Source organism: Haliotis rufescens, unplaced genomic scaffold (genome assembly GCF_023055435.1).
Source record: "Haliotis rufescens isolate VD_foot unplaced genomic scaffold, xgHalRufe1.0.p SCAF_3, whole genome shotgun sequence".
Taxonomy (NCBI): domain Eukaryota; kingdom Metazoa; phylum Mollusca; class Gastropoda; order Lepetellida; family Haliotidae; genus Haliotis; species Haliotis rufescens.
The window spans coordinates 59680154-59695856 of NW_025964001.1; the positions used below are offsets into that span (position 1 = coordinate 59680154).

At 41.2% G+C, this 15703-nt stretch overlaps 1 protein-coding gene across 1 annotated transcript; it reads right to left on the minus strand.

Moving 5' to 3' along the window:
• Window positions 1-5001: 5001 nt before the first annotated feature.
• On the minus strand, window positions 5002-12283 carry LOC124124621. The gene is made up of 6 exons (XM_046487835.2): window positions 12161-12283; window positions 11309-11385; window positions 10071-10190; window positions 9528-9573; window positions 8598-8665; window positions 5002-7693 (listed from the first exon to the last, which is right to left on the minus strand). The coding sequence occupies exons 1-6, from the start codon at window positions 12252-12254 to the stop codon at window positions 5738-5740; spliced, it is 2361 nt and encodes a 786-aa protein (XP_046343791.2). The 5' UTR covers window positions 12255-12283; the 3' UTR covers window positions 5002-5737.
• Window positions 12284-15703: the final 3420 nt, after the last annotated feature.

Genomic DNA, 15703 nt, shown 5'->3' on the forward strand with positions numbered 1-15703 from the left:
GAGTACCTGACTTACAGAAGAGAGTACCTGACTTACAGAAGAGAGTACCCAATTTGTTGTCTGTCATGATCATACACCAACAATATCGGATGCTGCTCATGCTATTGACCACTAGTTTCCTCTCTACATTTCTCTTAGGTCATTCAGTCACATATGTTTATTTCTCTTAACTGAATGAATTGATTATTGCTTAAATGCAGTGGTATCTTCTTTCCTGTAAACTGTGGGTCAATCTCACATGATGTGCAACAGCTTGTCTGGAAGAAGGGCAAGTGTCTACCGTGTCATACCAAATGACATAGAAACATTGTACTTGTTGTTACCCTGCCTGATGCTCGGCATTTTGGGGATGAAACAAGGATTGGTTGGCTATAGTCAGTATGCAGTTAACCCCTTTTCAATTCCTACAGTAGAGCAGTGGGCTCGCCTAGTGGTTGCAAGCTGTTTCTTTTGATCATGAAGGGTCAAGTTCAATTCTCCATATGAACTGGTTTCACACATGGGTTCTGTGGCCTGGGTTCTCACACAAATGATTTATATCTTTGTCATGTTTTTAGTGGGATGCAGTCATAGTGGTTACAAAGGGGGAAAACTTCTGGGCAATGGTAATGAGTGAGTTTGGTTTTTATGCCACTTTTAGCAATATTCCAGCAATATCACAGTGGGGGACATCAGAAATAGGCTTAACACATGGTACCCATGTGGAGAATTGAACCCGGGTCTTCAGCGTGACTGGCGAACGCTTTAACTACTAGGCTACCCGACCGCCCTGGGCAGTGGTAAGTCTAAAGTCAGAAGTATGTCGCCTGCCTGCCATGTGAGTTTTTTAATCCAAAGAGTTGATGGTCTACAAATGGTATGAATTACCTTATTTCTATTCTTTGCTTGGAAGCATTTTGTGTTTAATATGATTAACTTCTTTTTGGCACTTACTTTTCGGCAGTATTCAGTAACGTCATTTAGTCTGTATTCCACATGGCTTTCGAAGCAACTTGTTTCATTCTCGCTTGCTTGGCACGAGGTCTTAAAATAGATTTTGTAACATGTTGTATCAAACATTTTTACTTTTCAATAGATGACGATTTTTATTATCCCCCGCCCCGGATATAGAAACGGGCTCTGTCCATCACGTTTCGTTTCCGGAGCATAACTCAGAAACCGTTCAATATTTCTTCATGAAACTTTGCAGGTTTGTCAGGTGCATGCTGGACTGGTGCCTTTTGCTATTTAGAAATTTTAGAAATTTTTATTTTTTACGTTTCCAACGGCAACAAGATGGACTATGGTCCCTATGGTTGACAATTTCCATGACAAGTTCCACCTCGGTTAAAAAAGGTTAGGGTTTGTTTAGATTTAATTATGTCATAAATTCTGCGACAGGGGCAGGGGATATAGCCACGTTAGTGGCAAACTCTTGTTATGGTGGTTGGCTGTAACATTTTCATCTGTGTTGTGTTTCAAAAATGTAGACTTTGTCAAAAAGGTATTTTTGTTGGTGAACTTTAATACATTGTAAGTATTAAAATGTAAAATAAACATTATGTGGTGCTGTATATATTTTATTCATTGCAATCTGTCTATAACAACTAGAAAGGGAGCAAGAAATTATAGATTTGAACAATATGTAGGGACTGGTCATTTATTATAGGGGAGGCCTGTCATCATCTTCCCAAAGCAAGGGAGTTAAGTTATAGATATAAACCATCTAAATGCAAGAAATACCTTGCATAATATAGAAAACATTGACATACCTTATAGTGAAACAATACAGTGTATCGCGGTATAAGACACATGCAGCCTTGACTAGATGGAGTCAGACGTGATAATCTGAACAATTTTTAAAACACATTTCTCACTTATAACAAATCATCAAACACAATTGTGTTCACATCAAGAGGCAAGTTTATAAAACGTTAAATTTCACGGAATGCCCGCTTACCTGGGCATACTTAAGCTGGAATATCCACTTACCCTGGTATACTTAAGCTGGAATGCCCGCTTACCCTGGTATACTTAAGCTGGAATGCCCGCTTACCCGGGTATACTTAAGCTGGAATACCCACTTACCTGGGTATACTTAAGCTGGAATGCCTGCCTACCCGGGCATGCTTAAGCTGGAATGCCCGCTTACCCGGGCATGCTTAAGCTAGAATGCCCGCTTACCCGGGCATACTTAAGCTGGAATGCCCGCTTACCCGGGCATACTTAAGCTGGAATGCCAGCTGACCCGGGCATACTTAAGCTGGAATGCCTGCTTACCTGGGCTTTCTCAGGGATAACTCCTCTACGGGTTTACCCGAGAAAAGTCGAACCTATATTTATGACAGCGACATCGTTGGAGGTTTATTGCTGACTTTAAAAGTCCAGTTTCCATCCTTGCCGAACTAGCCTGGAATTATGGAGTTACATTTTGGCTGGACTAACGAGCATCAATGCATAGTCCAATTAAAATCATGTTATAACTAGACATCCAGTTCATAAACAACATGAATTTCAATATGCAGAATTCGGTCGACTGCAGGATTTGCAAAGCATGTGTACCACCAACAGATATTTTTAAAGACTTTTCATGTTTTTAATCAAGGTGCTCAAGTGATTTGATGCACTTTGCTGGGTAGGACCAGTATTATTACAATATAGATCTTGATTATCGATCTTGACTGGAAACTGCCATTGTGTTTAAAGCAAATGCAAGTGATATGAGAGATGTAATCTGACTGGTCAAGAGGTGGGACATAGGAGGGTCATAATTCATAATAGCGCTACCATTGAGCCTGGAAATTCTAGCCTAGTTAGTCAAGGGTGGAAACTGGAATTTTGTAGTCAGTTAACTCCCTTGCCTCGGGAAGATGGGGTGGAAAGTGGACTTTATAGTTGGAAGATGAGGTGTCATGAAAATGTTGCATATATTTGGGCAGGGGACATGAAAATGGGATGGGAGGTGGCAGCTAAACATGACAGAGTCCTAAAACCGATCCCACCGGCCCACACACCACTATCATAATTGACCAGAACTTCCACATACAGTGTTACCTTAAATAGGTTTCGATATCGTAAATATATGGTGCTGTCCGTTTTATCAAATGGTACCAGATGGTGTGAGTGAACATGTTCATTAACTTGCCTTTTATTTTACCTCTTATCAGAATGTTTTATGCCATGCAGCTGAAATAAAATTCTTTTGACTATTCATTATCATATATTTTTATCCGAAGACCGGTTAACCTTCACTAGTGACATTAGTTAACCTGTGAAGATCCGGGTTAGAATTGGTCTTCAGCAGCCCAAACTTGTCATAAGAGGCAACTTGATTGGGTGCACAATCTCGCTGACTTGGTTGATGCATGTCATTGTATCCCATATGCGTAGATCGATGCTCATGGTGTCAATCACTGGATTGTCTGACACGATTATTCGTAAACCGCCATCATATTGCTGGAATTTTGTGCGGCGTTAAACAACAAACACAGTAACGTGTTACCTTTCTTTAAACGTTAAATTTAAGGCATAACGTGCATTACAATTCCCTTCTCTCTAGTAAGTCATTGTGTTTCTTAAATCTGTATGTTGTGTCTGCAAATGTATGAAGATTGTACCTTGCTGGAACAAAAATAACTAAAAAATATCTTGATCTGTTATAACATTTTTTTTATTTTTCAGTCTGTACAAACTTGGATGATATGAACGCTGCAAGTAAACAAGACAAAGTTTCAGACCAAAACTCTTTCATCATCATCATCATCATCTTCATCAACATCATGATGATCATCATCCATTCAATAATGTATTATGTTTACAGTCAACAAATAATAGAAACATTCACTTGATAATGAAACATCACACTATGTACAACAGCCATTAAACAAACAAAACTGCACTGCAGTTAATTCTCAGAATTATTCTGTGATCACATTTGTACAATTCACAATAATGGAACATGTATAGATAATTGATAGATATTGCAAGGTTGTAGAAGTCATTTAATATAATGTTTTTTTAATATACGGCAGTTTTCATATACCCCGTATCAACCGAAGTCCAGAGGGCTGATCTGGGTGTTGAGGGTTGATATGGTGTATGATAGGACTGGGACGGGTAACTCGGGTACCGGGTCGGGTGGGTACTGAGTAGGACCCGGGTACCCACAGGACTACCCGGACCTGTGGTTTGTCACGTGATATATTGTCTAATGACTAAAATTATCTTGAACTCTATGGTTACACTACAAGACAATAATGTCCGCTTTTCTTTCTGACTTTTCATATGGTTGAATAAACATATAACCTAGGTCAACTTCAGTGTATGAATGATCAAATTGTTTAATACATGTATCTAAATACGTTTTGTCAGGGCTATGCTAAAAAAAGTTCCCAATCGGACATTTTGAGACATCTCCTGAGGGTAGTTACAGGGGGGTGGGTACCCGGGTAGTAAATTTGGACTCCGTCCCAACCAAAGTGTATGATATAAAAACTACCTTATAATAATATCATATACCATGCCATCAAATTGTAAAATGCATCTATTCGCAACTGAATGCAATATAGTTTCACCTTATTTGAAGATATTGTCACAGGAAATTAGCATTAGTGACCAATTCGTGTTATTCCGGGACAAGCCGAATAGCTGCAGGTGACGGAAAGGGGCGAGTGGTTACAAATTGTGAAATTAGCTGAGCAGACGACGCACTAAGGGACATAACTCCATTTTCTTATTTCTCACTTCATCTCCCATTCAAAATGCCTAGACAAAGCCATGACAAAGCCATAACGCATCTATATATACGCATCTGGTTACCACACCCCCTGGGATATGACCGTCTCTATGTTGGCTTAATCGTAGATACAAAGTGAACGAAAAAAACACCGCTACATTGTGTACAGGCCATTTTGGCTGTTGTTTAGCACCAGTCTGGCAATCTTACATGGGGAATCTGAGATGGCAATTCGCATTCAGTAATAGTGTATTGTTGAAAAACATTTTTTTTGGGGGGGGGGGGGGGGGGGGGGGAGGGGAGAGATCAGGAACGGTCACCAAAAATGTGACAGTCTCTAGGGGAGGGTCATAAAAGTTGATACACATATTCAAGGAGGGTCATGTTCAAATGGACAGTGTATAATAAAGTATAAAGTGCCTTTGCATTTTGTCTTTTCAAGGAGGGGCATGAGAGAAATGTACAAGATCATGAGGAGGGGGTCATCCGAAGTATGAAATACGTTAGGAGAGCGTCATTATTTTTTCTCACGTTTAAACATGGTTCTCAGCTGTGTTTTGTGGGAAACATTAGTGATTATCAAAACTTCTTTTGAACTTGAGGTACGATACATTATTCTCATTGCAAATGCCTTTTAGATTTGTGCAAATTTAGAATCAATATAAGAAGTAGTATGTTACGATTCAGAATGATCACTGTCTGATCCCTTGCAAAACACATCCTTAGTTTTGATCATGCTTAAAACGGTTGTCCTTGAGGATGCTTTGTGTATCCAGAACGCAGAACGAGACCTGTCCACGCCTATACTGTATCGTAGAACATGTGTCGTCAAACATGCTTTGTTCACCCTGAGTGAAATATTTGAGATTTGCTGAGAAAGTATGTGACAGATGACAGTGGCAGCCTTTGGATATGAGCCATCAAGGCGTTAGGTTACAGAGGACTCATCACTGCTTCGTTGCTGTCTTGTCTCTAGGACATGAACATTGGAGATCACAGGTCACGCTTTGAACGCGTAGTACTTCACATTGTCGTCTTGTACTGCACTTGGAACGACACCTGCCTGGTATAACCCCTCAGAAGCTCCCTCTGAAGATTGTCTCTGTACTTCTTTCTGTATGTGTGCCACGGCTCCCCGTCATACTCCTCCACCAGAGCAGCCTCATCCATCTTTCCGACCTGCGTCCGCAGTCTGGAGATGAACAAGGCCCACTCGTACGTTGACTCTGCGCATTCTTTGAGGAGTGGGGTCTCAGCCACAGTCAGCCGTTTAGCTTGCCCGGCAAGTGGGAGACCAAATTCACATGGGATGTTCATGATATAGTCCAGCTTTGTAACCACAGATTTGATTTCCTCTTCTCTCTGCTGGAGCAGAGCATTGAATAGCTGCTCCCTCATGCCGTTCTCCACACTAGATATTGTTCCCTCGAAGAACATGGTGTCCAGTCTGACCAGGAGGTGCACTCCTCTTCCGCGGACAGACTTGGCAGCATCGTCTCTGCTCTGCAGGATGCGCGGGATGTTCTCCTCCGTGTAAGGCCCGTGCATGCCGCTGTCACTGTCCATGTACCTCAACACCTGAGCTCCCCCGATGCCGATACCGTCCACTCCGGCAAACACGGCGTGTTTGATTTCGTCGAACTTGAAGCCGGCGGAGAAGTATGTGACCAGACCTCGCATGTGAGCCTCATGGTTGAAGGCGAGAGCCTCTTCAAATCCCATCTGGTACATGATACATTTGGATGGGTAGGTGTCACTTGCCCCGTCCAGCGTTACCTTATCAAAGCCCCCAAGTGAAGTAATCTCAATAGCTCTCAGGGCAATTTCTTTCCTGGTCTTGAGTTCAATCGCTTCTTCCCGTTCATAGTCGTCCACGATGACCTGGTTCAGATTCCATGCAGCTGACAGATATTGGTTGAAGCGATCCCGGTTGACCTGGGCCTTCAGAGCTCTCATGTATCGCAGGGCCTGGCTTGTTGTCAGTCCTTCCATGGCCACCTTGCACTCGGCTCCGCCTTGGTAGAAGGCGGCAGATATGGTAGCGGACGTCATGTGAACCACTTTAAGGAAATCCTCTTCAAACTTGCCTGATGAAGAGTCTTTCATGGCTCTGCCGACGAAGTAGGTGGTGGGAGCAGCCTGGCCAACGTGCAGACGCACTTTGGAGAAGTTGAAGAGAGACGATATTCTGTACGACTCGATATTCTTCCTTGGGAGATGTTTCGGTCTCTCGAGGTGTTCCACGTGGATGATAGCGCCCTGCATCCACTCGTTGAAGCGGGTGGTGCCCAACACATGGCCTTCGCCGGGGTCGGTGAGTGACATGTATGTCTGTGTGTGGGGACGGAAGCCTGGCGAGCCAAGTGACCTGTGCGGCTTTAGGGTGACCTGTTTTCCTTTAGCCAGACAATGGTAGGCCAACTGGAAGGCAAGGTACTCCACCGGGGTGGGTTGGCGACGTTCATCTCGCAACGCTTGAGCCAGCCTGCACATTGTATTCATGAAGTCTTTCTCAAACTTGTGCTCGTCCCATGTAAGCTTGACCTTGTTGACGTCATCGACGACGCTGAAGTTTATGTAGCCTGCTCCTTCCGTCGGCAGGACGCCAACAAAAGGCTCCCTCTCGGCCTCCCACTCCCGGACGATGCCCATGCAGACGCGGCAGATTCTGAAGGTGGAGTCCAGGAGTTGCCTCACTGTGTTATCCTTGAGGATCTTCTCGCCTATAGCCTGAAAGGTTTCCGCTTTAGAAGAGTCGTTGGGGAAGATGAGTTGAAGCGTCTGTCCAAGTTGTTTGCTGACTGTCTCATTGTCGGCGGCCGTGGTCATGGCCAGTTCGCGGTCAGACTGGAACTTCTGTGTCGTTCGGCACTCGAGTTTGATGTGGATGTTGTACAGGTTGAGCAGCATGTCGTGGAGGAGGGACAGCGATATCTGACGTAGGGTTCCTACACCAAGACACCAGTTGGCTTCCTCACACTGGAAACAAACGCACACTGATCAAATACTGGTATTATTGACATTTGTCCAGATCAGCAGGACCCTATAACATCACGGAATACACAAAACACTTGTATTGGCATTTTTTCGTTTGAACAGAATACAACCTACACAAGATTTCACCTACACACTTGCCATATAGACCGTTTTTTTGCGGTGTTCCTACATATATGGGTGTTGTATACAACTTAAAAAAGTAAAGAAGCCCCGTTTCTTTCATATTACTATAGTTTATCTGGCATGGCATGACAGATTAACTATGGTAATATGAAAGGATCGGATTATCCTTAACGTATTTCAGTAGTATGTATAGACTATTGAATTTAAATTCTTAATGTATATTACTTTAAGTATCTAAATAATACAATAAAGTAAGCAATGAACGAGAATGAATAACAACTTTATCTGCACTTCAGTGATGTTTCAGCTAAGGCACTAACATGTATATCAAGTAAAAATCAAAATACTCTCTCCCTTTAAAATCACAGCCAACCATATTTCATTAAACGTAATGTAATTACTTAAATAGTTCTATACTCACATATATTCACGAAATAACAGTCCTTATCTTACTACTATTATCTTTACATTCATAATAATAACATTGTATGGTCCAGATTTTTGCAGACCGCCGTTATATAGCTGACGTAAACTCACTATAACCATGCTTGTCGTAAGAGACAAACTGGATCGGGTGGTCAAGTTCGGTTGATGCATGTCATTGTGTCCCAATTGCGTTGATCGATGCTGATGATGTCAATCACCGGATCGTCTGGTCCAGACTCGATTATATACAGACCGCCGTCATACAGCTTGAATATTGCTGAGTGCGGCGTTAAACAACAAACAAATAAAAACACTACAAGTGACGAAGTGCACTCACCGGAATTACTGATTGTTCGTGAGCCTCGGCTGCAGGCAGGGGATTCTTCTCCATCAAATCTATTCGATCTGAAACCACAGATACGAAACTTAAAATCAATTCAATTCCTCCTATCAGAAAAATCTCAAAGCCAATATTACCATGTCACATTTTCATGTCGTGATGTGGGATTAATTTGTTCAAACTCAACAAATTAAAAAAACTGTAACATAATACCAAAGCTTAAGTTTAGACAGACAGCACGATTTTTTATTCTTTCTGAACCACATGATTATCGTTATCTCTCGATGATCGTGGGGGGCGCATGGGTGGCCCAGTCGTCTAAGGCGCCGCGATTCGCTGTGAAATATCGCTGTGTAATAATCTCATACCTACTTTGACTGGAGTAGGTCCGATAGTTTTTCAGATATTGTAGTAAATGTTGGTACCTTAAATTACCTTCCAGACTATAATATACAATGTACTAATTTTGGCTCTCTCGGAGCGCGGGGGCACGGGTGACCAAGACGTCTGAGGCGCCGCGGTTCGCTGTTCAGAGTTGCGTCCCTTGGGCATGCCAGAAACCTATGATTGTAGGTTCGAATCCCGCTTCGCCCCAATGATGTTTCTAGGTTTGTCAGCACCATACCCTTACTCGCGTGTCTCACCGAAATGGTAAACGTCTGAGAGCTGCATCACTTCGGGCTTTCCTCCCACATTAAGCTGACACGCTGCGATATAACTGGAATACTATTAAAAGCGGCGTTAAACCCAACTCACTCACGCTCAATGATCGTACAGCCGTGAAATGGTTGTGTACCAGTGGGAAGGTTTCACCCTTGAGTAAAGGTTACGCAACACCCGGCACTTGAAGGCCGTCCGCGGTAGGATATTGGGAACACGGATGTGTAACCGGCTGAAGGACAGCGCTATAGCGAGGGAATGACCTACCTGAGACGGAGTTTCCGTAGTTGCTGTGTTGTCCATATCCGCCATGCTGAAATAAACAACACAGTTGATTGTTGTGGCAGGTGACATGCTTGTTGATGTACAAGTATTTCCGGGATAGCCCCACTCTTATCGCTTGCCTTGTATTGCGCACTGCGTAATTATACAGGATGATGTTTCTGTATTTTTTTTATAACCGAATGCATGCATTGAAGTCCTACATTACTGAGTTTTTCTCTGTTACGAGAAGAAAAAGACTAGAAACGCAGATAACTGATAATTTCAAGAAAAATATGAATTAGACGATAAAAGGGAGAATCATCAATCATTGCGAAAACCTGTCACTGGGAGGTAGGATCGATCAGACAAGCACTATCTGACCCCCCCCCCCCCCCAAAAAAAAAAAAATTAAAAAAAATAAAAAAAAATAAAAAAAATAAAATAAAAATTCATATTGGGCATTAACAGCACACGCGCACGCACACTTTTCAAAATCCTGGATCCTGCTCTAGCTAAGGGTCGTTTACTGTGTGTGGTAACATTTACCTGTATTCTTCTCATGTAGCAAGCGAGAGCCGATCCGAGGAAGAGTATTCCCACGCATGCAATGATTCCAATAATGAGTGCTGCCAGGGCCAGACTCCCATCTTGCTGGATGGATTGTTTCTACAAACAAGAAGGTTAATGAGTTTTGTAAATATGAACGGTATCATGAAATGTCATCTTTGCTTATATATGCATCTTTGAACAGCCAATTTTTAACGCGACGTCCACGTACGAGCTCAACTGATCTCGATGTACGTTCACATAATAATAAAAATAATAATAATCATCATCATCATCATCATCATTATTACATCAGTTGTGATACCCGAGAAAGCTGTGGATCTGCGTAAATACTTTTCTTCTCCTTGACCGAGTTTTTACAATAATCTTTATCCGATTAAACACAAATATTCATGTTTTGATCAAGTAGAAATTATTTTCCGTTATATCGGATATACGTGTACCGTCTACAAGTATACAAATATAATTACTATCATTTAGGTTGTAAATCTGACATGTCAATACTCAGATCCGAAGAAATTGTTTTCCAGGATTTTACAACAATCTTTAACCGATTAAACACATTTTATTCTTTTATGATAAAATAGAAATTATTTACCGTTATATCGGAGATAGGTATACTATGTACAAGGACGCGAGATTAATAAGTATATAGGTTGTAAATCTGCCAATAATTCGGTCAGAAGATATCTTTAACATAAAATAATACATGCAATTCAAAGTATTCTCAGACACGTTTTTTGGTGTGAGTACGGTACATGCGCACATATAATATGAACATAAAATTCGCTGAGCTATTCATATGGTTAACCTGTCATTTTCACTTTACAGTACGTAATGTAATTTTAACCTGCAAATATAATTTTGTTTAAATCGAGACAACAAAAAGCATTGATAACTTCCTTATTTACACATTGCGACGGTTGGGTGCAGGTATTTGCGCTTTTATCGCGCATTGGTTTGAACAATGAGATGCACTACGGTTAATATATACACGGGCCGTTGTAGAATGTACACACGGGACATACCAAGACTACATAAATCGTTCACGAAAAAAGCATCCATGCGTGGTATTCAATAAAAAAAATGATAATGATAAAAATACAGGCTAACATTAACCATAGAACATGAAGATACATTGTAAAAATATCCTTTATCTGAATTGTAGGCCTGTCATCACATATTATATTGTGTACAATGCAACTGTGGCCACCTACCTCGGTCTGGGCCGCAGACAGGCTAACTAGCAGTGACAGAAGAACACTGCCTAACAGTCCTCGCATGTTGGTCCAATCTGAAGTAAAAACAGTGAAACATATTTAATAATATACAAGCAATATATTACATTTTCTTAATAAGATTCACACAGTGATTCTTATAACATCCGAGGCGTGATGTTTTACAACACCAAGCTTGTGTCAACGCATTACCTTACGTTTTGTTATTACTGCTATGAATTCAAACAGTATATACGGTCGCATTGTTTTGGAGACAAAGTAGGTCTGGTACTTTCATTTCTGTATTTCATGTTTCATTGACACTTTTGAATATTTAAACATATGAAATTAATACATCAAAATTTCTAAATTCGTTTTAAGTCTATTTTCTGAAAACTTAAACACCCGTTTCTATTCAAATGTATTGGAATATGGAGTCATTTCAATTTATATTCTATCCCAACCTATTCACTTCTCATCAAAAAAGAAAATCCTTATAAAAGCATATATTTGTGACCAATGTTGATATTTGGTACGTAGTATCTAACCACATTTATAGTAATAGTCGCGATGTATGGAGATTTTTGTGAAACAGATCTCCAGACGGTTACTGGCAGCTTTACATTTAAGTTAAATTCGGAAAACCTTTTTAATGAACCCTAATAAATATAAATTATTTTTACAAATATTCGTTTCAATCGTTTCTTCACTTTGCCGCGCAACTTACGTCCAATTCGTTAATATATTTAAGCGCTAATCCTGTGGTCCTCAAAATAATATTATGAATAGAAATAAACGCGATGAGGCTTGATGCGTGCACAAGAAAAAGACGATGTATAAGTTTTAGCAAACCTGTAATTTTCCAAGTGTGTAGATGATAAGCCAGGTGATGAGATAAGTGTGGTTGGGCCGACCCGGCTCGCTCCGGTTTATATACACGGTACATCACGTGGTTCCGGATTCGTAGACCGGACTACGCGGGCAGGATGTGACCCAACCTTTCCAAGAACCCTGTACGAGGGGCATTCCCTGGTCAGGTCCGGCTCGCGTCACGTGTTTACCACAAGTAAATGCCATTATCTATATGAAAGGTTTCGAAACACCTAAGAACAAACTGAATTAATTTGCTGATGTCAAAGCGTAGTGAATCATGTTGTACAGTTATTTCAGCTATTTAATTAAACATTTTGTATTATTATTTAAGCATATTCTATTGTCTAACACATATATGGATCGTTGTGAAACCTACACGGCGTTCTCAAGTATTCAAACATTTTTCGCTGGATTTGAGATAAAAAAACGAATGCGGTAACACACATCTCGCAATTGGTTTAAGGGTACACGTGTCCTGTTCTTTTTAAAACATGCAGTGCTTATGATAATCGCAGCTGTTTCATTTTCAGTTTATTAATGTATTGTATCACGGGATCACGCACGTTGAGACACCCAACGCTAACCCCGTATTCGTGCGTGCGTGAATCCCGTGCACCCTTTCGAGTTGAGTTGATTGGTTCAACTGTGTCATATGGCCCTGTGACGCAGGGGTAGCATTATGCAGATGGCTGTTTCAATGAATGCTCGTTCCACCCGTGACGAACAGGTCTGGTTGTTGATGAAATATAGTGATAGCTAAATAGACAGATTTTTTATTCATGAACCGATTGTCTGTAAATGTAATATCCAGTTATGTATGACTGTTTAATAATCTCATATCTACTTTGACTGGAGTAGGTCCGATAGTTTTTCAGATATTGTAGAAAACGTTGGTACCTTAAATTACCTTCCAAACTATAATATACAATGTACTAATTTTGGCTCTCTCGGAGCGCGGGGGCACGGGTGGCCAAGACGTCTGAGGCGCCGCGATTCGCTGTTCAGAGTTGCGTCCCTTGGGCAAGCCAGAAACCTATGATTGTGGGTTCGAATCCCGGTTTGCCCCAATTATGTTTCTAGGTTTGTCAGCACCATACCCGTGCTCGTGGGTTCCACCGAAGTGGTAAACGTCTGAGACCTGCATCACTTCGGGCTTTCCTCGCCGTGATATAACTGGAATACTGTTAAAAGCGGCGTTAAACCCAACTCACTCACTCACTCACTCACTCACTCATTCTCTCGGTGCGCTGATTTATTTCGATTACATACAGGCAAACTGCGTTCCTGAAAACTAATGTTAATAATAGCGACCACATAAGAACATGAGGTGACATTAATTTTAGCCTTCCAGACTCTGAACCTGTGATGGAAATAACCACATCCTATGTATTTCCAGAGAATTAGGCGGCCGCAGAATTGTTATTGAAACGACGCTGTAAAATTACTAATACAGAAATTGTTAAACAGTGAATAATACCAACATTTCCTCTTGGTAAATATTTCTGTTAATGCGGCATAGTAATGGCCGTCACTGATCATGATATTTACATACATTTCTTATTGAGTATATAATATGAAAACACCCTGATTTCTGGATATTTTTTCGTCAGCTCGTGAAGACACAACTATTTATAAAAACCTGAAGACAAAATATTTTGGTCAGTATTTTTGAGATAAAAATATTTTTCTCAAAACAAATCCCAACCCCGCAAACAGCCCCCACTCCCATGGTATAAAATGGTCAGCAAATTCATGGCCATGTTTTTATAACCAAGCTCCTTGTTCCAGTGCTTTCACTATCGTACTGAAAAAAATAATTAAGTCATTACTCAGTAAAAATGAAAGTGACAACACTATCTCCCCTAACAGCTGGTATACCGTGAAGATCCGGGTAGAATAGGTCTTCAGCAACCCATGCTTGCCGTAAAAGGCGACTATGCTTGTCCTAAGAGGCGACTAACGGGATCGTCTGGACCAGACAATCCAGTGATTGATATCATGAGCATCGATCCACGGACATCCATTGGATCGATGACATGCATAAACCAAGTCAGCGAGCCTGACCACCCGATCCCGTTAGTCGCCTCTTACGACAAGCATAGTCGCCTTTTACGGCAAGCGTGCATGGGTTGCTGAAGGCCTATTCTACCCCGGATCTTCACGGGTCCATTTAACCAACACACCAGCCACTACACCTTGACCATGTCGACAACAAACAACATGTGCTTTGTGTCAAAGTTTCATCTCTTGAGATCGTCCTAACAGGTTAGTAATGGTATTTTTATCGCGAATTACTCCCGCTATAACGAGAGTTGTGGTGTCAACAGACATTGTAATATACTCAGATGATGGCTTGATTTTTAGATAAAGCTGTCTTTGATAAGTTCATGAGAATGTTTTACGGTTCTTGTGATTAGCGAATGTAACATAGCACGGGAATATATATATATATATATATATTAACACTCTAAAACCATTACGTTCAACACAGACGTAGGTGGACATTCGACTGAAGCACGAGCAACTTATCAATGACTTATGATCTGGAAAGTAGTCCGTCATAATCTGACCTCAGGTCATCACCATGGATTAAACAATCACTAGCCTGGAATTTGATCTCACACATATGTTTGATACCAGTTATCTCAAATGGGTTTCTCACCCACAGGTGTGTAAGAAAGCGAGATCTCCTGTGGGAGCCAGTTTTGGATGATAAAAAGTCTTAAAATGTATTTAGATAAGCCATAACATAGAATCATATAATTGCATCCACTTAAATGTTTTAACTAGGTCAGTTTGTTCCGACTGAAATCCAACACTTTATATCTTCACCTTTCCTAAATGTTTCATTTGAGAATGAGTGAGCGAGTGCGTATGTATATATGATGAATGTGTTTGCTTATAACTATTATTTATGTATAATATAAAGCGTTCATAGGTACGATGTGCGTAACATAATTCGTGTTTGCTAAGGTTACCAGTTTTTCCTAAGTGAGTATGTTTGTCTTTGTATATAAACGCAGGCATCACAGTCCCTTCAGTTCGTGTTTGGTGAACTCGGTTCGCGTCCCAGTTTCACCTTCAGGGGCGTTTGTTCTGACCGTCAATAAATCCTCTTCACATATACAACGACCAGTGTTATTTATTAACATCCAAGGTTACATGTGGTTAATGGAGGAGTAAACTGGGCGTCATATTTTAAAATGGTATTATTCCAAACAGGAATCTCATACGTCTGGGCCGTGGTCTTGTGGTAGAGCGTCCGCCCGGAGAGCGGAAGGTCCGGGGTTCGATCCCCGGCCGCGTCACACCAAAAGACGTTAAAAGATGGTACTTGTTGTTACCCTGTCTGGCGCTCGACATTAAGGGGCTAAAACAAGGACTGGTCGGATCGGAGTCAGTATACTGTGTCTGAGTGGGGTATTCATGTTAAACTGCGGCATGGTATCTCAGTGAGCTAGCACTATAAATCGGCATCAGTCCGGACTAGTACAAGCAGCCACAGACACACACGTGCATGCA

Excerpts from the sequence above, each read along its gene's own strand:
- LOC124124621 (XM_046487835.2), bottom strand. The coding sequence starts at position 12,254 with ATGTACCGTGTATATAAACCGGAGCGAGCCGGGTCGGCCCAACCACAC. Across the intron at positions 11,386-12,160 it reads ACACACTTGGAAAATTACAG|ATTGGACCAACATGCGAGGA; the intron begins GTTTGCTAAAAC and ends TTTTTACTTCAG. Across the intron at positions 7,694-8,597 it reads ACGAACAATCAGTAATTCCG|TGTGAGGAAGCCAACTGGTG; the intron begins GTGAGTGCACTT and ends GTTTGTTTCCAG.